The sequence below is a fragment of the Neofelis nebulosa genome, chromosome 4 (genome assembly GCF_028018385.1).
Source record: "Neofelis nebulosa isolate mNeoNeb1 chromosome 4, mNeoNeb1.pri, whole genome shotgun sequence".
In the NCBI taxonomy this organism is placed as follows: Eukaryota; Metazoa; Chordata; class Mammalia; order Carnivora; family Felidae; genus Neofelis; species Neofelis nebulosa.
In genome coordinates, this window is record NC_080785.1 from 25,039,397 (window position 1) to 25,063,400 (window position 24,004).

The 24,004-nt window shown below is 41.7% G+C and overlaps 1 protein-coding gene across 1 annotated transcript in view; it reads right to left on the reverse strand.

Moving 5' to 3' along the window:
- The window catches only part of SND1 (staphylococcal nuclease and tudor domain containing 1), a 425,421-nt gene that overhangs the window by 191,759 nt on the left and 209,658 nt on the right, over nt 1–24,004 (reverse strand). Inside the window, exon 13 of the mRNA XM_058724394.1 lies at nt 1,036–1,146. Within this exon, the coding sequence (XP_058580377.1) occupies nt 1,036–1,146 (111 nt within the window). The remainder of the gene's footprint in view (nt 1–1,035; nt 1,147–24,004) is intronic.

A 24,004-nucleotide genomic window follows, 5' to 3' on the forward strand; every position in this document is an offset into this window, starting at 1 on the left:
ACATTCTGTGTGACATTCGACAGATGCTCTATCCATCAGGATGTGACACAGTGTTAGAGGTAAATGTCACATATCAGGGCAATGTTCTGGGCCAAAGAGCAAAAGAAGTGATCTCAATGATGAAGTCTGAAGTATAGATAACATGTGCCCAAACCCATTCCCCCTCAAACTGTAGAGCACAGCCTGGTAACTACCAAACTTCTAGAACTAAGTAAGTGGCTGAGTGCGGCATGCACCTCTTTGAAATATGGGCTATATTTTGTTTGAGACCAAACAGTCTGCTGAACTACCCAAGTCAGTTCACCAAGAGAAGCTCGTTTTTTGCTCTTTCCTGGGAAATCTGGGAATCACTAAACTACCAGCACCACCCAGTGACAGAAGTCTCTGTGAGTAAGAGCCATAAGCAATGTCACTGGTAAGAAATAACTCTGAGCAGTACGCATGTCCTTGGGGCAACCGGCCACAGGGATCAAGGACAAGAGTAAAATGTCACAAGGCTTCTCAAGTGCTCTCCTGCCAGCTGTCAGAAGTGTGAAACCAAAACTCATTTCCTAATAAATGTTTTCATTTCCTTTGTACATGACAAAAGGTTGAGAGGTGATAAATGGGAGGGGCTGGGGAGCAGAGGTCTCTGGAGGTAAGAACCTGAGGCAAATGTCCTGCACACAGAGGCGGAGATTCATTGTTAGTCCCAGGGAATGACAGGATGGTGGTGGTAAAAATATCTTATACAATTATGTTCTCACCTAGGAGTGAGATCTTATTTACATCTAAATAAGATCATATCTGATATATGCTTATTTTGCAGATTTAAAAACAACGGAGGCCCAAGTAGTACTTCATCAAGGTTACACAGCACATTTCGAGGGTGCCCCTTTTCTTCTGATGGGGAAAAACTGGGACAAAAGCATACTATAAGCTTTCCCAGCATACTGCTTGCCATTACATTCTGCTCAGGGATGGGCAGGATAGTGGGAAAGAAAAAAGTGGGGCTGTGGGTCCCACTGTGTTCACTTTAATAATTACTCATCTCACCTGGCCTCTGCAGCAAGCAGTTCATCGTAGTGCGAGGACCGCTGGTCATCATCCTGCCGGTATCGGATCACTGTGGCTAGGCCTTTGCTGACGAGGGCCTCAGCAATGTTTCTGCAACAGAAAAGATAGGTCAGTGAGCACTAGAGGTACACATGGGGCTCAGTCAACAGAAATAATAACAGTTAGCACCTGGAGGTCTTAACGCATCCTGACACGGGGAGGGAGAAGCCAAGGATTTCAAGACCAGTCAGTTGTTAAGGCTAGAAATCCAAATGAAAGGTAGAATAACAAAGTTCCCTAGCTCAGCATCTTTCTGGTTACTACAGTCAGATGCTATATCAATCCATACATAAGAACCAGCAGAAAATATCTGTAAAAAGCCCACATTAGACAGGGCTATTTACAGAATGTTATAAACAAGCCACTACCCTCAAGAAAAGTCTGCTCTAAAATATCAAGCACACAGATAAAAAACAGAGCACATAAAAGCATGACCTAAATTTCTTAAAATCTCCTTTCTAGCCTATAGTATAACTAGAAAATGCCTTATTCCAGCTTGGCAATGTTAGAAAAGTTAGTTTAACATAACACCCCCAGTAATTCTCTTCTCCTCAGAACTCCTGACAGTGGTTCTCCCACTAAAGGGGGCTTCTAGAAGGTAAGGCTATGAATGGATTTGGGAGGGAGGGTTACTGTGGTGGAATGAGAGTCCATTATGAAGAAATGGCACGAGATGGGGGAACAAATAAAGCAAAACATGTAAAATCTGAGATGAGCAGCTTTGAAGCAATACTCCAGATAAAAGTCCTTTTAGGACTACAGGAATATTCTAAGTAGACTCCTGCTTCAAGCAATTCTCGAATGTGTTGAATCCTCTTTTCTTCAGTAGAATACGAGGTGTCACGTGGTTCGTACTCTAACTAGAGCGTACACTGGAAATGACGCTCAGACAACTAATGCGGCAGATCCGCCTGGTTCCTCCCCAAGCTGGAAAGGAACCTTTGATGTGAAGCAAAAACAAGCTGCAAACTGCAAAACCGAATTTTCAAAAATTACCTGTAGCCAGCACTGGAAGACAAGAGGCATGATACTGTTGGGGGAGAGTGGTGGTTATATCTTCCTTTGTGCCTGTCATAGTTACACCAAAGGCCCCACTCAAACCATCTGGTTGACTGCCCTTCAGGGAGGAGGTAGGGTAAGCAATAGGCTACCGTACCATATGCTAGCATCTAGTGTTGTTTGGAAACGTAGTTAACTCTTAACACACTGGTGTTCTTAGAACCTCAGACTCGAGATGCTGGTGACTGGACTAACCACCCTATGTGCATATTTAAGCCACTGAAGGGCTCTCTTCATCGAAACCCAGGAAATTACTTTTTTAAAAGAAGAACAGAATATGTGAGGGTAGAGAAAATAGGAAAAGATGCTATGGCTGATTCTCTCTCATTATGTGCCCCTCTGCTGCCTGTTTATCTGCTGCCAGCACGATATTAATATCTCCAAACCGCCGCGGAATTAGCACTTCTCAAAATCCACTCCCACAAAGAGGCTGCTTTGCTGGCCACCCTGTCTCCTGAGTCACTGCAGAAGCGTGCTGGCACACACTGTCATTATCACAGAGTGGGGTTTGGCTGCATGGAGAATGCCAACAGCCCAGAGTCAGCAGCTGTAGGTATTGCTATATGGTGAGAATTAATTGAGGGTGTTACCAGAAAGCCCCCAAAAGGGCAGGCGGGTGGCTCCACCCACCCACAGGCCAGAGAGGAGAATGGGGACACCCCCACCTGTGGCAGGTTGAGAGGTCTTGGGGATTTGAAATGCCTGAAGAACAAACACCTATTTGTTACTGCATTTTGAACTACAGCGCATTCACATTTTATAGTCAACACACAGGGTTTGGAGAAGAAAGCTGGAATGACTGAACAGGCAAGAAGAGATTCACACAAATACACTTCTACATGAAGAGATAGAGAAACAAAGCAAAACAGTACAAATGTTTAATGATCCACTCGTGTTACTGCTGTTCAAATCAATTTACAGAACTGAACTTGAGTACCTGCACAGCCAGCAGAGAACCAAGGGCACAAACCTTCTTCCCTTCTGTAACCTATCAGCTAACAGACATTCTTAGATGAACCAGGTAAGGCCTCAGATTCCCACTCCACAGCCTGCCCACGACCAGCCTTTCCCTTCTCTCCATAGCTTAGAGGGTTAGTAGCTACATTCTGTTCACTTCTTATCCCTAATTACAGATTTCTCCTGAAGGGACAGTGGTGCTGGTGCTTAGTGAGCAGCAAGGAGAGTAAAAGCACATGAAATAATAACAGCTGTCATTGTTGGGTATTTACTACAAGCCAAGCATGTGAAAATAACATCAAATGTATTTTTTTCTTGGTGTGTGCTCCCTTGTGAGAATTCATTACACCATCTTACAAATTATAAATTGACTGTCTATCTTCCTTTCTAAATTAGGAGGTCTAAGAGGGCAAGGGCTGCATATTTCTGTATCCAAGTGTCTAGTACAATACTTGGCATAAAGTAGGCAGTAAATATTTCCTGAATGAACTTAGTTTACTTAGGATAATTTTTTACTTATTTGTTTTTTTATCTTTTATTTATTTTTGAGAGACAGAGTAGGAGCAGGGAAGGGGCAGAGAGAGGCAGACACAGAATCTGAAGCAGGCTCCAGGCTCTGAGCTGCCAGCGCAGAGCCTGAAGCAGGGTTTGAACCCACAGGCTGTGAGATCATGACCTGAGCCGAAGTCGGGTGCTTAATTGACTAAGTCACAAAGGCACCCCGGGATAACTTCTTAAATGTGGCAAAGTCACATTTAATTTTATTTTAATACCTCCTGAAAATGTTGAGATACCATTTGGATTATCAGAAAAACACCTAACCACTTCGGAAATATAGCCCTGGAAAATTATTATCCTAAGCATCTATTAGCCATGCTTGCCCTGCATAGAGTTAAGGACAAAAGCTTTCTATGTGCCTTACTAGCTTTTGTCTTTCTCCTCCCCATTATCTAAAATTTGAAATTAAAGAGAATGAGAGGGAGAGAGACAAAAAAATGGAATTAGCCTAGATCCATGTACTTGATGCTCTCATTCACTTCTTTTGGCCACTAATGAAAGGTCCGGAGATTTTCCCCTTGGCCAACGATGGCTCATAACCTGACACTGGTGTATTCATCAGTTGCCCAGTGGAAAAAAGAGAACATTAAATTGTGTGCTATGGCATTAGGCTGCTTTAGACAAATTTATAAGTTCTGCTTTCTTGAGTGTATCAGTAATTCTACTCCAATTACACATGTCTGGCTCGAATGGATAATTCACAATCAGCATACAAAAAGGGACCTAACAGCCTTGGAAGTCTAACAGGAAATCATCTCTCTGTATCAGCTAGAAATACAAGGAATTAGTGCTGGGACTGAAACGCTTCTCCAAACTAAAAGATAAATTTATATTCTGGTAATAGTGAACCATCTCCATCAGGCATGATCGGGTATTCCTGATACAAACACAAGCAACATAGGCCTCACATACAGGCTTTCTCAAAAGGTCCCCAGGTAGTTGACATCTTCCCTACCCACTTGTTTCCACAGTAAGCAGGTTGCAAAAAGCTCATGCTTTCCCATTAGAAGATACATTTGAAACCACCGGGTACTATATTCTGCCAACATGGTGAACAGGTGTTCTAGGCCTACACATGAGAAGAGGATTCTTCAAAAGCAGATTTGAATTACAGTAGTTTATAATTGATCACATTTTGCCTAGCCCCTACCCCAAGACACTGATAAGTCAGATAACTGTTTAAGAATGTCCCAACTTAGCAGTGTTTATGTGTGTAATTTTGAAACAAACTTACAGAAAAGTTGGACTCGCTGTAACAAAGAAATGCCCTCCTTTGATCCATTTGAGAGTAACCAACCTGTTATGCCCTCACCCTCAAAACTTTTAGTGTGCACTTCCTACAAACCAGGATATTTTCCTACAAAGTCAAAACATGAAATGAAAAGAAGGACACATCACTGCCACCTAATCCACAAACTCTACTCAAATTTTGCCAATTATTCCAATGGAATACTTAGTGGGGGGAAAGATCCATGTCTCCTTCGTCTAGAACAGTTCCTTAATCTTTCTTAGGCTACCCCAAGGCCTTAACACTTTTAAAGAGTATAGGTCAGTTATTTTGGTGTGTCCAATATTTCTTTGTGATCAGATACAAGTGATGCAGTTTTGGCAGGAATACCACAGAAGTGATGGATGTACTGTTCCCTTGGCCTCCTATGAAATGTATAATTTACTGACAACGTTCACTTTGATCACTCAATTAGGGTACTATCAGGTTTCGCCACTGTAGTTACTCATTTTCTCTTTATAATTGATAGGTATTTTTTGAGGAGACCCTTTGAATTATGTAATTTTCATCCCTCAAACTCCCAAGTTATTCATTTGTTTAATTATATCAATACAATGTCATGGAATATCATTTCATTTAAAGTCATAATCCATTACTATCATTATTTGTTGTAATGTTGAAATTATTTCCAATTTGGCCAGTGGGGGCCATGTCAAGCTGGTTTCTGTTTCCTATGGACATGCCTCCACCCCCATCATTCCTTGAGTACTTCCTTGCTTTCTGGTAGAACAACATATTCCAGGCTTATCTTGTACGGTTTTCTGCAGCTCTGAAATTAGCCATTTATCTAAATAGCCTACATTCACATCTTTATTTCTATACATTTATTTCTATATCAATCTATAACTACTGAAAACCATGTGCGGCAGTCATGAAAATGTGCCTCTCGGATCTCTAACTGCAGGAAGTGTAATTGACTGACAGTCCCAGCTGCTGTGCTCTGAAATCCATCACTGTTTCAGCCAAGGCTATGCTTCCCACCAGCTGCTCCTAGACTGAGCACAGCAGATACCAAGGCAGGCCTATTGCTGAGAGATGTGGGACTCCTCTGATGGCAACTCTGGCTTGAGGACTCCTTGTTGGCTTTATGGTAACTCTCTTAGAACTTGGCCAATTAGACTTTTCCAATTCAACCTTCCTTTCCTCGCACCCTTTGCCACAGAGATTAGACCTGCACTGCAGTCTGATGGCACTCCCAGCCTCTTTCAGCTCCCTTCCCATTTTCCCTCAAAAGGGTCTTCCCCAATTAACCTCTTTCATGTCTAATTCTGTCTTGGCGTCAGCTTTTTAGAGAACCTGAACTAATATACCAGGAGTTTACAAAGATACCAACAATCCTACTCCTAACACTACAGCATTCATTTTCATTTTCTTCCTTTTCTTCTGACAGCAAGAAACCTGTATTCCATTATCCTTAACAGTTTTACTTATATGAATAACCTTTGCTATATACATACATACATACATACATACATACATACATACATACATACACACACACACTGTCTCACACATTCTGTGACTTCCAGGATTTGGTCCTAACAGTAGAACTAATTTAAAGGGAATGCATCACTTGATAAAACAGAACCTGGGTGGGGCACCTGAGTGGCTCAGTGGGTTAAGCACCTGCTCTTGATTTGGGCTCAGGCCATGATCCCAGGATCATGGGATTGAGCCCTACATGGGGCTCTGTGCTGAGCGTGGAGCCTGCTTGGGATATTCTCTCTCTCTCTCTCTCTCTCTCTCTCTCTCTCTCTCTCTCTCTCCCTCTCCCTCTCCCTCTCCCTCTCCCCCTCTCTCCCTACCTCCCCCCCACCATTCTCAGCTCCTTTCCCCCACTCATGCTTTCTCTCTAAAATAAGTTAAAAAATAATTTTCTTAATGAATAAAACAAAACAAAGTCCCCCAAAACAGAACCTGGGTTTACATGGGTAAGTACTTCAAGAGTGGGCATGGACAGTAATACCATTACATACACTTGCTCACATGCATGCATCTGAACAGGAATAACAGATAACTCTCAATGGCTCTGGCTCACAGATCTTCATCTAGCTGTTGGAGCTTAACATTTACCACTTAGAAAACATCTACATTTTATCAGTCACTGAGCTGTCCATGGTGATTGCAAAAGTGGAATATTTTCCTCAAAGCAAACATACACGTGGACGCATATCCAGAATAATGTAAGCCTATAAAGAAATGGCTCTACACTATATTCTAGTCAAGGCTAAACAAAGGGTTGAAAGATAATCAACAGCTCAATTCATTTACAAAAGTCCCAATGTTGTCAAAGATTCATATTTCTCACAACACACACACACACACACACACACACACACACACACACACACACACACACACACACACTTTCCATACAATGTTTACAGTAACTTCAAGGCCCTGTAGTCAAATTTCATAAACTGAGCACAACATGCACCCCATGGCTATTCATTGTGAGAACATGGATGCAACAAGACATCAGGCATGTCGCCTGGCCCCCTGTCACCCCATGACCCCTCAAAGAGTCCAATGTCTTAAAGCCAAAAAACTGCCTTCACATTCTTTTCATATTGGCTGTACCTCTGCCATAAAGACAGGCTTTCTCGTAAGTGCTGGGATGGAGATCCCCGGCTGACAGGGTTCCAATATTGATTTCTAACATACCAGATGGCACATCTCACTTTTCCTCAGCTACATAGGGATGTTCTACTGTGGGGCTGAACCACAGAGAAGTTAAAGGGTGCTGACGTCTTTCTTTGCAAACAGGTAAGAGAAAAGAGGAAGGAGGGAGAGGTCACCACAGGATTTAACACGTAGGCAGAAAGCAGCAAGGATGAGAAATCTGTTTTCTTCAGAATATTAGGTCCACCTTTAATCCTATGGTTGGCTCTCCACTCTAAAAGACAGTACAGAAGTGGGGAAAATGATTAATGGCTAACAGGCCCAAAAGCCAGGCTCCCTTTAGATCTTCTTTACAAGTTCACACTAAGACCTCTAATATCTATGCCCTTTGAGGCAGGAACCTGACAATTTCAGGCTTGAGATAGACTTAGTTTTTATAGGCTGACAAAATAAGGCTATAAAGGGCAAGAGTGAAATTCTAGATGAGAGGCATCTACAGACAATGGGTAATGAATAGGTCTCTTTTATCATGTTACTGTTTTTCAACCAGGCCTCAAACTAGGAAAAAGTCTTACAGAGCAACAAGTAGCTTCTGAAAACTCGTAAGTAAGTCTCCAATGGATCACACATTGCCCCTTGCACCCACAGTCCTTCATCCTCCAATCTCCAATGACTGAGGTCCCATGAATCTGGAACAATGATGCACCCCACATCCACATTTTTCTTAAAATACATCCAGGAGGCACTTCCCACATAACCAAGCAGCATATGTAGACAGGAGATTCTGTTTTAGAAGCATCAATAATTAGAAACATCTGAGGTGGCACAACATCCTTTATAGATTTACCAAATCTCTCTCCTACCATATTCCCTATTTTTTCACTCCCCCTTTGAACTAATGTAATTCTAAAAATAACTAAAATAGATTTTTTAATCATTTTACTCTCAAAGGCTCCTTTTTCTGTTTAAAAAGTCCTGTTACCAGGATGACCACCAAAGGACCTGAAGAGTGGCTAGAGACTTTCTCAGAATTCATGACACAAATTGAGAACAAAGAGGAAGATTCAAATGCCTCGATGTCCCTAGACAGGCTTAGCCAGAGATGAGGGTGAAATGAGGAGAAAAGCAGTGGTTATCATGGGCTATATTAAGGTACCTGGAGTCTTAAGATTTGACATCCTTGGTCCAGACTCTGAGATCCACCTACCCAGCTGTGGTTATGTGAAACATAAGACACAGCGTGACCCACAGAGAAGCAAGCCAGACTCAAGCACGACCAACTATGGAATGGGACTGACCTGAACACCCTAGAAGCAAATGAAGGAAAACAACTCACTCTTCTGAACAAAACTCTCTGATAAGTTTTAGTTCACATTTAATGAGCATTCAGATTATGTACAGGTTCTAAACACAACTGTTCTGCCCATGAGAGCATTTTCTAAAGACTAGAGTTGAGATATGAAAATCAAGAACTCTTGGGAACGACTGTCTTTTCTTTATACTTTAATGAATCCTAATCATTCTTCCTCAGGGGGGAGGAGGATGCGGAAGGAAAGAGTGAACACTGATAGAGACGTACTTCAGTTTGAAGAATTCAAAAGGATACATAATTCAAATGAAACCAAAGAAGGCCCATAAACAAGGCTGGCAGAAAGGAAGAAAGAAAGACAGGAAAGGAAGGAGGGAGGGAGGGAGGGAAGGAGAAAGGGAAGACAGAGGGGAAAGAAAAAGAACAAAGATCATTCCGTGAATAAATTACTGTTTTGTAGACAGATAAGTCCTTGAATGCCCACAGCACACATCCATCAAAACTTCATTACTAATAACAGGCTTACTCCTGAGTACTGACAAAGCCTCTCTACCTTCAGAGGGGCCTCTCAGAGCTTCAGCCGTGTTTCAATGAGCAACCAACAGTAAGTACTCTTCGATTTAGGAAGAAAAATAGAAGCAAAGCTATCTAGGGACCAGGGTTTCAAAAGTGGGGGATGAAGAGATGTCACTTCATATTCAACCTGTCAAGAATAGGTAATTCTCTACTTCAACGTGTCTGAGCCTTATCATGCCCATTGCCTTATTTGCACTCATGCCCTACACAAGATCATACCTAGTCTCGATCTCCTGAAAGAATAACTAACAGCTAGGAAAATACAACAGAAATATACTTGGAAGCAGTAGAATTAAACATGTAACCCACTGTGTAACTCTGGCTAGTGGAGAGAAGAGTGTTGAAAAACATGGGTCAAAGTGATTTAGAAAAGGAGGGGGAAGAAGCATAACATCAAATAGTTACATAAAATAGTTATGCTTATTAAATAGACAATTTTATTCTGCACCCCCCCCCCCCCGGGATTTCTTCAGTACTGTCATCTTATTGCCAACTCTTACGTGATAGTTTCATTTACTCAGCAGTATCATGGTTACGGCTTTATAAGACAAGGAAAACTGGTATTATACTCTATTATGCCAGCTCCTCTGAGTATCGCTGCGCTTACCAGTCATTTCTGAGGAAGTTAGGACAATGATGAACCTTGGATGACGTATGAGGGGCATATTAAGTATAAGTTAAAATAAAATGATGTCCACCATTAAATATCTAATATTTTCCCCAATCTGCAACCCTCAAAATAAGACAAGAAAAACAGTGAAGAAAAAAAATGTCTGTTTAATAGACAGAAACTGCATGCATGGACTTTTCTGAATCTCCCTTCAACTATAGGACAGAACATGGAGTATGTACCCAAAGTTACACTCCCTCTATGAGACAAGCATGCTTCTTTCCCAAGAGATAAACAGATCCTTCAAAAACAATTAAGCAATTAAATATTGGATCTGGCTTGAAGAAAATAAACTGTCTAACAAATATGTACTCGCAGTCCAGCCAAACTGGTCCCCTCAATGCTAAATATGCCATGCAGTTACATTTCCAACTATCCATAGGACATGTGAATTCATATGATTCATCACCATGTAAAACTCAGCATTTCAAAAATAACACTCCCTTCCCCAGATTAAGCTTTTCTAAAATCTACTAAATCAGCTCATTCTCCTAACGTCTCCAACTGTAGGGCCATCATACTCCCAGTCCCCTTGGCCTGATGTCTTTTACTTCCACATAAAATTAGTTGCCAAAACTGAACTCAAGTCTCCAAAGTTTCTCTCATGAATGCTTTCTTTCCTTTCTTTCTACCCCAGTTGCAGGTCCCACTGCCTCTCACCTGGGCTTCTTACATCACCGCCCCCTCCCCGCCACCCTTGCAGTGCCCACCAATTCCAAACACTGTGCGCTGAAGCCTCTAAAAGCATAGGTCTGGAGAATAATCCTCATTCTCAAGCCCACCACAATCATAAGAGAGCTTTTGTTTGAAAATATCCAATACGGAGAAATATTAAGTTATCATATATGAAACAATGATAATGGAGGGGAAGGAGAAAAGGGGGACACAAAGAGAGAGAGAAGGAAAGAGGAGAGGGTTAGGAGAAAGAAAATGGTTAGAGGGAAAGAGAGGAGACTGACTCTGTTTTTAGTACTATTCTAAGACACTTGACACATTTATTAAAACCACTTAATGGTCACAAAATCCTGATGGGTTAGGAACTCTCATCACCCCTATTTTGCAGATGAGAAACATGAGGCACAGAGAGTTTATAAAGGTCATAAGCGACAAGTTGTAACCAAGAAAGGCTATGCACAGAGACTTGGCATTTCAGTGATGAAAAGGATCTTGCTAACCACCTTACCCAGACCTCATGCTAGAAGCATCAGATGACAGAACTATTTCTTTGATTTTCACTCAAAAGATAATTTCGGATTTAATGAACATCTACTGGGAGTTTACTATAGGATAGGCCTTTAACGCACGTTAATCTACTCCTGCTTGCAATGCAGAGATGATATGTATAAACAGTAAACAGTTTCAGACTTACCACAAACAATCCTGTTTCTACATGTCAGAGCCGTGACTAGAAGCCAGATTTTTTATTCCAATTCGTTTTCCTTTGACTAAACAGTGCCACAGATTCGAGTCACAGACTATTTTTTTTTTTAATTTTTTTTAATGTTTATTTATTTTTGAGACAGAGACAGAGCATGAACGGGGGAGGGTCAGAGAGAGAGGGAGACACAGAATCCAAAGCAGGCTCCAGGCTCTGAGCCGTCAGCACAGAGCCGGGCGCGGGGCTCGAACTCACGGACCGCGAGATCATGACCTGAGCCGAAGTCGGACGCTTAACCGACTGAGCCACCCAGGCACCCCTCGAGTCACAGACTATTAAAGGCATTCTGCAACAGAGCCCTCGTATATCTCTCTACACCTATTCCATTAAATGCCTTTCAATCTTCTGCTCAATCGTCTTAGCTACCAAGAGTCTTGCATTCTCAGGGGCGCCTGGGTGGCGCAGTCGGTTAAGCGTCCGACTTCAGCCAGGTCACGATCTCGCGGTCCGTGAGTTTGAGCCCCGCGTTGGGCTCTGGGCTGATGGCTCGGAGCCTGGAGCCTGTTTCCGATTCTGTGTCTCCCTCTCTCTGCACCTCCCCTGTTCATGCTCTGTCTCTCTCTGTCCCAAAAATAAATTAAAAACGTTGAAAAAAAAAAAAATTAAAAAAAAAAAGAGTCTTGCATTCTCCCCGTCTATATGCTGTTGGCTGCACCACTCATTTTGCACTCATCTTTGCACCGCTGTATCTTATTTTCTTCCTTTGTGTATGAATCTGGTCTTCCTAACTAGATCATATTCCTTACCAGTCCAAAATGTGCCACTTAGTAGACACTTAATAAATATTTATTGGCTAGCTGACTGATTTCACTCTTGAGTTCCCAGGGGGTTCTGTGGGCATTAGATGAAAACAAAGTAATAACTGAGTCATAGAATTTTTGAGCAAAAAATGTCCAGAGAGATAAACCAATCCAAAACCCACCAAAAACAGATAAAGACAGACCCAGAGAGAAACTGAATATTTTTAAATGGGTTGTCTAAAGAAATGCAGAGAGTGACGCCACCACTATGGGCATCTAAGATCCTTCGGATTCTCAGTCTATTTCCAAAATTTAGCCGAACGTTAAAGAAAAATCTAGCCACATATTATAAATTGATCACTCTATTACTAACATTAGCTAAAATACATACTAAACATTTAATTATAATAATTAAGTACAATTATGATAATAATTGTCTTCTAGGCATTCAGAGGACTTTTTTGGGGGGACAGGGAGAAATGATTCAAAATGTCTGATGACTTTTCTCTCAATATATATTCCAACACAAGGTAAAAATGCACATTGTAAACCTAAGTACGCTTTCTTCATCTCCTATTTTCTATGCTCCCCTTTCCCTTAAGAATTGAACATTTTGCAAAAGAGCAGTGTGGGAGGCATGGACAGAGGTGTATGGTGCGAATGTCCTCAAACTTCACTCCCTCGGTAATAGTGGGGGGCATTAACTGAATTTGTATAGTCACTCAGGGGGCTCTTTCCCCTACCACTGTCCTGGACTCACGAATTAATTCACTGACCCAGAAGAGGTCCTGCTACAAACGATGATCGCAGCCATTCCATACTTCTGTGCGTGGTCTTTATACATGTTTGAAAGACAAATATTCACACGTTAGACAATTGCCATCCCCTTTTAACAGAAAGCAATATACCGTTGTTGGAACTTTGTACCATGGAAGATGAAAATCACCAGATGCCTACTATGTCCCTAGCAGCCAGCGCATGAAAACATTGACAATGGCTCTGTCAATTACAGACGCCTGCCTCGGGAGTGATGCCAAGGAGAGGAGGCAATCAGAATTCATTTACAATGGTGTCTTGCCCCTGGGGCAGCATCCCATGCAGATGATGGTGTTCGAGCCACATTGCACCAAAGTAAAGACTACCCTGTTTCTTGGTTCTTGACCCTTTGGAGCTGCCCTGATCCCCATTTATTATCCAAGTCTGATGCTCTGGCCTTCGGTCAGTTTTCTTAGCTCCTCATAACTTCCCAACCTATCATCTTTTTTAGGACAACTTATTGCTGTTCCTTGCAACCAAGAGCATCTTAATGGATTTAACTGACAGCATGAAGTTGCATTCCCAAGAGTTTAAAGACAAAGTCCCTAAGCATGGGTTACACAGGTCACAGTGTCCTCTAAACAAGGAAACCTGGGAGCCAAAGCCTAGGGTGAAAGGTAGGTGCTGTACTAAGGCCTGCGGAAGTCTGTAGGCCCAACAAAGGCCACACAAGGGTGCTCTCTTCCCAGGAGTCCCACTGTATCATCCAAATGTCACCCCTTCACAGATTCCAAGGCAGGTGGTGGGGCAGCACTAATCCTTAACCTTTTGCTTAGGTACTCAGGGAGGGAGGACGACTCTATCTTGCCTGCACTACTAGCTGGGTAAGGACTTACTGGTGTGATCTGAACCTGAATACTAAATTCAGGTTCCCCAACCAACCTGTAACCCAACAGTTCCAGTCACCTTGGTAAAGAAAAGGAGAAGTGCAGGAGAAGATGAGAAGCTAGATATGGATGGAATGAGGATACAGCCACTGGGAGAAGAAAAAAAAGTTAGTTTAGGAATGTTCATAAACATACTAAAGCATGTAATATATGAAAGGCGAATATTTTAAAGTCAAGAAAACCTGTATCTATGCTGTTATAAAGGTATTACCACATTTAGGTGTAAGGATCAATTATAAGTGCTTCTAACAATGAATGAACATGGGTAAATGTAAAGTAGGTCTGCTGTTAGTGAAAGAGATACTCTACCAGTTACTTCATTTGAGTTTCTAAACAAAACTGATGTCCCAACTACATTCATTTTAATGAAAACAAACAAACAAACAAACAAAAAACAAGTTAGAGGTGGTAAAATGCTTAACAGGTCCAAAATTTATCATTAGGAACTATAACCATTCCATTTTAGCTTAGTTTATCTGGTCTGTTTGCTTTCCAAAATGCACACAAGAGGAAACCGACTTTCTTGAAAAGACATTGACAGTGTGGCTGAGTTTCTCTTTTCTTTTTTTTAAAGGAGGGTCTAACACAAGACATTATCTCATATCAACACTTTCATGGGGCAAAAGGATCTTCATCTAAATGATAAAAAATGAGTGAAGAGACAGGATAACACAGTAAAACAGATGAATATGGTAAAAAAAGAAATGTTAAGAATAAATGTTGATCAATTCTCTGAGAGAAGTTACACACAGCATTTTTATTTATTCTTCAATAGTGAAAGCCACTTAATGTTTCTCACTTCCTCCAGCCCTTTGTGGCCATAGAGAGCAATTATGAGCTTGTTTCATAAAGAACTCATGGCACAGAGCAGTGATTCAGGGCAGAGGATCTCGGTTCTTACCCCAGCTCTCCGGCTGTTTAAACTCTTGTAAAGGAGCTAAGCCTGTACCAGTTTCTGTATCTATAAAAAAAGGGAGTAGATGAGACTAGATAGAATGTATGCGAGCTAGACATAATTTAAAAATGAACTACCACTTCCTGATCAATAGTCATACATATTCTATAACAGCTTCACATTTCTACCAGTATTTTTATATAGCACTAGCTGATAATATTCAAGGCAACGTAGATTGTGTATCATTTCAGTAAATATAGAAACATGAAGATATGTTTATATACATTTCTGGTTGTGGTTTGTAGAGCACTGTAGCAGCAGGCACAATTTCTTCCAATCTTTCTATGAGGGTCTGGAAGAGCCCTATCCTTTCTGTGCACACAGTGGTGGTAAAGGATGGGAGGTCAGGCTGCTTGACAAATTTATTTATGCTCAACAAATATTTACTTATTCTTGACAAATATTATTCTGTTCAACTCTTTAATGTCCACTATTTCTTTAAGATATAGTATGTTACCGGGGCGCCTAGGTGGCTTGGTTAAGCGTCTGACTTTGGCTCAGGTCATGATTTCACAGTTTGTGGGCTCGAGCCCTACGTCCAGCTCTATGCTGACAGCTCAGAGCCTAGAGCCTGCTTTGTATTCTTTGTGTCCCTCTCTCTCTACCCCTCTCCTGCTTGTGCTTTCACTCTCTCAAAAATAAATGAACATTAAAAAAAAGATATAATGTTACCCAAATGTTCAGGAATATTAAAAGAGGGAAATTAAAAAAGGGATGAGCAAATAAAAGATATATGGTAGATTTTCCTTCTTTCTTTTTTTTAATGTGTGTTTATTTTTGAGAGAGACAGAGTATGAGAGGGGGAGGGGCAGAAAGAGAGGGAGACACAGAATCCGAAGGAGCTCCAGGCTCTGAGCTGTCACCACAGAATCTGATGTGGGACTCGAACTCACGAACAGTGAGATCATGACCTGAGCTAAGGCTGGACACTTAGCCGACTGAGCCACTCAGGAGCCCCTATGTGGTAGATTTTCTATCAAGGAAACCAAAGTCCAAACTTCTGGATTCTTCACTGGCTAGTTCCTTTTACTTCAGTGAAGTGCTTTTTTCAGTGGCAAGAAACTGACTTAACTCATTAATAGAAATGTGTTCAAACAACTGATTCAAGAGTAGAGCTGTCATCTAACAGGAATTTATTACATTTCTTGCACCTCTGTGGCTCACTAGATTATGCAGAGTAGGTTTACTACTGATCTTATCACTGAACACAGTGGGGAAAAAAAAATCAGAGTCACCTTTACATTTTCATAGTTTGCCAGGTACTATTTTGACCTATCAGGCTTACACTTGAGTAATGTAAGTAGCAGTAACACGTCAATAAAACAATTATGAGATGTTTCTTTAGTAGCCCTTTTGAGATTATAGAAGATTGTTGCACAGTAAATATTAACAAGAGAGGTAGACTTCATTACTATAGACTATAAGGACATATCAGAAATACTTCATTCATTATAATTACAGAGTTTAGAGCTTAAAGGGTCTTAGTGTTCTACTCCAAGTCCCTCATTTTACAGATTGCTAATGTGAGATTCAGAGATATTGTAAACTATTTAGTGAGTGACCTGGACTAGAACTCAGGTCTCAAGTCATAAAACAGGCATCTTTCCACCATGACAACCTGCCCCCAGTTTCATATAAAGATTAGAAAAACTAAAAAATTAAAAAAAAAAAAAGGGGGTGGGGGGGACACCTGGGTGGCTTCGTCAGGTGAGCGTCCGACTTCAGCTCAGGTCATGATCTCACGGTCTGTGGGTTCGAGCCCTGCATCGGGCTCTGTGCTGACAGCTCAGAGCCTGGAGCCCACTTCGGATTCTGTGTCTCCCTCTCTCTCTGCCCCTCCCCCGCTCATGTTCTGTCTGTCTGTCTGTCTGTCTGTCTCTCTCTGTCAAAAATAAATAAACATTAAAAAAAATTTTTTTAAAAAGATTGGAAAAACTACAGCTACACACAACTAGGATGGATCTCAAGGGCATTATGCTAAATGGAAACGGTCAACCTCAATGGATCACACACTGTACGATTCCATTTATATAATGTTCTTGAAATGACAAAGAGATGGAAAATGGAATACTGGCTGTCATGGATGTTGGGAGGGGAAAGGCATGGTGGCAGAACAAGGGAGATCCTTCGATGACTGAACAGTTTTGTGTCTTGATTGTGGATGGTGGGCACATGGATCTACACACGTGATAAAAGGTCAGAGATCTACACACACACACAGCACCGATGCCTGGCTTTGAGATTTTCCTCTAATTATGAAAGACACAACCTTTGCAGGGGGGCCTGCTGGCTGAAGGGTCCATGGGATGGACCTGTGTACTACTGCTGCAGCTTCTGTGAATATATAATTACCTCAAAATAGAAGTTTAAGAAAAAGTCAACAGAACTTAAACTTACTACAAAGAAAAGCACCAAAGACTCAAAGTTCCATTCTCAATCAGAATAATTTTCATCCAGAATATTATTTGAAGGGATACATCCTTTGAAGATTAAAGTCAACAAAACTCACCACCACTCCTCTGTTCAAAACTTCACAATGGCTTCTATCTCATTCAGTGTAAAAGCCAAATACTTGTAGTGGCTACACGGTCAGCTACGCCCTTCCTTATCTTGCTGACCTCATCTCTCACTGCTCCCACCTTCGCTCCCTCTGCTCCAGCCACGATGCATTCTTTCTAACCAGGCACACTTACACCACAAGACCTTTTGTCCCTGGGGTTCTCTTTGCCGTCCTAGCACTTGCTCCTTCACCTCATTCAGGTCTTTGCTCTTGTCATCTATCAGTGAGGCCTGAGTACCTTACTGAAAATCTGCCTCCTTCCAACCCCGGAGTACCTACCTCCTCTACCCTGCTCTAGCTTTATTTTTCGTATAGCACTTAAAAAAAAAAAAAAAACGTTTATTTATTTTGAGAGAGAAAGAGAGCAAGAGAGGGCGAGCGAGCACGCACGAGCAGGGGAGGGGCAGAGAGAGAAGGAGAGACAGAATGCTAAGTAAGCTCTACACTCTGAGCACAGCCCAATGTAAGGCTAGATCCCATGAACCACGAGATCATGACCTGAGCTGAAATCAAGAGTCAGGCACTTAACAGACTGAGCCAGCCAGGCGCCCCTATTTTCTGTATAGCTCTAATGACCACCTACATATTTCTACATATTCTATTTATTTGCTTGCCACCACTGAAATATAAGTTCCTGCCCCCCCCAAAGCCAGATTTCTCTTCACAGTATTTACTACTTTATTTCCAGTGCCTGGCAAATCAATGTACTCAAGAATGAATCTGCTGAATAGACCACAAAGAAAAAAGGAAAAAAGAAAAAGAAACATAAACCAAAGTAGAAAAGTAAAACGAACATGTTACGTTCATTTGGCCTACTAAATGAAAAGGTACAATTTAGGGATTACATATAAACGAAGTTGAGTTTCACTTAGATTGCAATCATGAGACCTTGGTTTCAATTCTTGCTTTAATTAGAAGAAACCTCAGAAAAGATGTTTACCTTTTAAGTCCTATTTTTCTGTTCTATCATACCAAGGGGACTAAATTGAAGAACCTCTAAGGTCCTAGACAAAGCTAAAAATCTAAATGGTTCCCCATGAGACAGAGAACATCTGCATTTCGGGTCTACCCAGGCGAGTCTAGAAAGGAGATAACCCGTAGGGAGCCATGGAAGGTATTTAAACATGTGTTCAAAGACCCAGTATGTGGCAAAAATTATAGTATGTACTAGGAATAAAAAAGAGAGGGAGAGAGAGAGACACTGATGACCTAGGGTTGTAAGCACCACGAACATTACAACAGGTAAGCACAGGGTGCTGAGGAAGCACATAGACAGATGCCCAGTTAGGATGTGGTTCTGGCAGGGTACCTAAGGTAAAGCCTCCCTAAGAAGTGACATGCTGGAGGAGGAGAAGGAGCTGGCTAGGAGAAATGTATGTTCCAGGCACGGAGAACAGAATGATTTCAAGAACAGTCAGTTTAAGTTGTGTTTCTTTTCCACAAAAATGATGGACGAGAGCCAGGGAATGTTAAATATAAACATGGAGAGGTAAGCAAGGGCCAGATCACGGGTTTGTATTAATCCTAAAGGCCGTGGATGATTAATGAAGACTTTTAAGCAGGAGAATAACAATCAGATTTGTGGAACACAAAGCCAATTGCAGCAGTAGTGTGGAAAATGGATCAGAAAAGAGTAAGACTAGAAACAGGAAGGTCAGTATGGAGACAGCATAAACCAGGTAGTGAGGAGGAAAAGGCTGGAACGAACCTGATATATGTCAGTAGATAATCAGGTATGCAGATTGAGAGAGAGGGATATAAAGATGACACTTTGATTAGTGGAACACAAGACTGACTAAGCGGTGGCACCATCAATCAAGATGTGGGATCATGCAAGTAAAGGAATAGCTCTTTAAAGGGGAGAACATGAGCTCAGTTTTAGCCATACCGGGTTTTGGTTTCTAAGCAGTGAGGTGCAGTAAGTAGTTGGATATACTGGTGGGGGGATCCAGGTGATAAGAACTGGGCTAGAGACCTAGGTTTGGGAATCAGCAGTATCTACGTGAAAACCGAAGCAATGGGATGAATGAGATCACCTGTGGAGGCTGCAGTGGGGTTAAGAAGACTGACAGGGAGGGAAGCCTGGAAAGCACAAATATTTAAGGAGTACTCAAAAGTGGGCCGAAGAGAAGTAATCAGAGTCACAGAGAGAATCCAATCAAATACGCTGTACTAAAAAAAATTTTTTTTTTTTAAATTTTTTTTTTCATCATTTTTTAATTTATTTTTGGGACAGAGAGAGACAGAGCATGAACGGGGGAGGGGCAGAGAGAGAGGGAGACACGGAATCGGAAACAGGCTCCAGGCTCCGAGCCATCAGCCCAGAGCCCAACGCGGGGCTCAAACTCACGGACCGCGAGATCGTGACCTGGCTGAAGTCGGACGCTTAACCGACTGCGCCACCCAGGCGCCCCCTAAAAAAATTTTTAAAAGATTGTGATAAGCTTTAAGTACTGCGGAGATCAAGTACAAGCAAGGATTGAGAAGTGTCCTTGAGGGAAACTTTGGTCTCCTAGGTCAGCTCAGTTTCAATGATTTGGAAGGGTCAAAGCAGATTGTGAAGGAATGAAGAGCAAATGGAAGCAGAATTAAAATTTCTTTTAACTCTTTTAACTAACTTGGCTATGAAGAAAAGGAGAAGATTTGCTATAATAAAGACAGAGAACTGGAGGATACGTTTTAAAAATTAGTTAAAAAGAAAGGGGCTAATAACTGATGGCACAAAATCCCTAAGGAGACCAAAAGAGAGAATTGAGAGCATGTATGCAGAAAACTTCGTTTGGGAAGAAAGAGGCTGAAATCTTCCATGGAGATGGGAAGGCAGGAGATAAGAAAGCAAGCAGGCGGAAGACAAGTTTGCAGCTGCGAGAACAAGTTTAAGGCATTTTCCAGATAAGCCCATGTTTTCTCCATACTGGGGGAGATGGGGCTGTCTGCTGAGAATGAGGGGCGAGAGAAGAGAGTAGGGGGCTTGACTGAAGATAGCTGTGAAATCTAAAATAGCTATTGTGGAACTAACATGAAAACAGCATTTATGTTAAATTAAGCTGGCAGCATTATGCAGGAAGAAATGGAGATGGGAAAACCTGCAGTTAGAAAAGGCTTATCAAGAAGGCCACTGAATTGATTTAGGTCTGAGTTGTTGAGTACAAGGAGTGGAACGAGGGCAAAAGTAAATAGGAAAGAACAGAACAGGAAAGGGAATTTGTTAACAAATAAAGGAATCCACCACACCTTCCTAATTAAACCGCTTCTACCAAGTCCCCTAAAGTCACCAAGGCAGGATCAAACATCCTCAGTTATTTCAGCTCCGGTGAGAACTAAAGCTATGGATGGCTTGTTCCTGCCTTGCCCCGACTTTTAGGCATCCCAGTCCAAAATGTTGACACCCCTTTTTGAACAAAGGCGCATAATCCAATTTACCAACCCATTAACCCTCAATACCATGCCTATGTAAAGTACGTCTGGAACTACACCCTGTATGAGCAGCGATCAATTCTGACAGCTGACCAATCAACCTGGACAATTCTTCACGATGATCCTAGTCTAGATTCTTGGATTCTGTCCAAGCTCACTACGTCACAGAGTGATAGGAAAGGAAATAAAATCAGCTGAAAGACGACAGTACTTTAGGGAGCAAAACATAAGCTGGGTCTGTTCCACTGCCTGGGGTGCTTTTTTTTTTTTTTTTTTTTTTTTTTAAACGTTTTTAATTTATTTTTTCGGGACAGAGAGAGACAGAGCATGAACGGGGGAGGCGCAGAGAGAGAGGGAGACACAGAATCGGAAACAGGCTCCAGGCTCCGAGCCATCAGCCCAGAGCCCGACGCGGGGCTCGAACTCACGGACCGCGAGATCGTGACCTGGCTGAAGTCGGACGCTTAACCGACTGCGCCACCCAGGCGCCCCATGGGGTGCTTTTTAATAAGCTACACAGGTGATTCTGGGGCACACAAGTTTGAAAGCCACCATTTTTAATCAGCATTAGTATTAAACATAATAGTTTTGAAATGAAAGTAGGACATACAAATGGTAATGGAAAGCAGGTATATGGTAAGGTAGGAGGAGGGATAAGCAAAGAGAAATAAAGTTGATAATGATCGAAGCTCTGCATAACAAAATACTGAAGGGAAATCATTTACAGAGGGAAAAAACAGCATGATCAAGATGGACTCTTAGAGAATGTGAAGCCAAAGGACTTAATTATGTCTTTTAAATACATATATATCAAAGGCAAAGTACGGTACTCAGAAAGAGCACATTCATTTTCCTGCTTCTCATTTCACCTCCGAAGTTCATTTCTAAAGACTGACAATCAGCACTGTTTTCGATAGCTGTATGGCATCTTTTCTCTGAAAGAAATATGCAATATGCTAACGCTTTGAGCCACATTTACCTAACCTACTTCTAATCCTGATCTTCTTAAATTAACCAAATGGAGAGAAACCACCTCCAATCCTTTATAGATAGGAGCAAAGAGGTCTGGTAACTTAGAAAGGGCAATGGGCAAGGGTAAGTAAACTACAGGGAAATTCAAGAAAGCCAGCATATGTGCGGATGTCCTTTGAGGGACACACTAATGTAATCACCAGTAGTGTTCATCTCTCAATGGAATTCCTGCCTGACTGCTGATCTGGGTGCAAGCTAATTTCCCCCATGGTGAATACTGCTGTTGAGATGCAGAACTCTCCACCATCTGTTACCCAGAATTAGCATAATGACAGATTATCTAATCCCTTACATTGAGCAGATACAAATGGCGCTCTCATAACACCAGTTCGGTCATATCCTTATTCGCGTGGTCTATCTCCACCCCATAAAAATTGATCCTCCCACCCTGCTGGTGATGGATATGATCTGGAGTTTACCCCCAATCTCGCTTAAGAGTCCAGGTGCTTTACCATGAGTCGCTTTCCTAAAATATTTTATTCAGGAACGGGAATACAGCTGTTATTCCAGATGCATCTGAAAAGGGGCATGCTGAACAAAAAGAAAATCTGTCTCTAGGATGCTGGCAAAACTACTATGCAGGGCAGTGTTTCCTTGAACTAGATTAGGCTGAAAATTTCAAGAGGGAAGACATATGGTTAAATCAGGGCTGGTCTGGGGACAGTGACAAAAGGGAGAAAGGCAAAAAGAAAGAAATCACAAAATTAAATGGGTAGCAAATAATACAACACTAACAGGAAAGACGCTGCTGTTTTACAAACTCGGGTGTTCTAGACAGACCCAAGGTAGCATTATACAAAAAATGGGAATCAGACACCTAGAAAAACAAGGACATGCTCCTAGGACCAAGTAACTGGAAAAACACAATCAGTTAGAAGTAGAATGGATACTGTGCCACCAAACAGAGGAAGTGAATTGTTCTATCGCCAGTGACAGGTGTAGAGACAGTTCAACTAGAAGGAAGTGAAAAACCATCAGATTATACTGGAAACAATTTCCAAAACCAACATTTCCGCCGAAAGTGAGCTTCTGGCAGCGGTCAAGAGAAAACATCACAAGAGATGTAGTGGCACATAAAGGAACACCAGGTTTCCTTCCGGGGGGGGGGGGGGGGGCGGGGGGAAGGTAGGAAGAGTTTCTTGTTCATTTTGAATATATAACTCTTTGGATATAAGTGAAATCATCGAATATTTATTTAAAACATTTATTAATCTAGAAGTACTGTTTAAAACACATTTCAAAAATATTTGTCCTCAAGCTATACTCCCTACAAATGTATTCAACAGAGAATGTTGCATCATTAGAGCCACTTTTGGAGAGAGATTTCTTTCAATTTCTCCTCCATCTTAAAATTTTTACGCGTAACAGTTTTGGCATTGGCATGTGATGCTGCTATACAGAAATACCTTCCTTAAGTCATGAGGATTCATTTTTACTAACATTTGGATACCTGGTCTAATCACTTGTTCTATAGGCATCTATTCATTCTTCCATAGCATGAGTCCCTAGAACAAGGCTTGCAGACTCATAGTGTGTTTTTAATTAAAGTTTTATTGGAACATAGCCACACCCATTTGTTTGCATATTGTCTGTGGTTGCTTTTGCACTGCAAAGGCAGAGTCAAAGAGTTATAACACAGACCACGTGGCTTTTAAAGCTAAAATATTTACTATCTGGTCCCGTACAGAAAAGGTTTGCCACTCCTGCCTTAAGGTACTGCTTTTTAAGGAGAACTATTTTTTTTTAATAGGCTCCATGCTGGGCCCACACGGGGCTTGAACTCACAATCCCGAGATCAAGATAAGCTGAGACCAAGAGTTGAACACTCAACCAACTAAGCCACCCATGTGCCCCCTTTTAAGGAGACCTTTATTATTTTTTTTAAGTTTATTTATTTATTTTGAGAGAGAGGGAGAGAGAGAGAGAGAAAGAGAGAGGGAGAGGGAGAGGGAGAGGGGGAGAGAGAGAGGGGGGGAGAGAGAGAGAGGGGGAGAGAGAGAGAGGGGAGAGAGAGAGAGAGAGAGA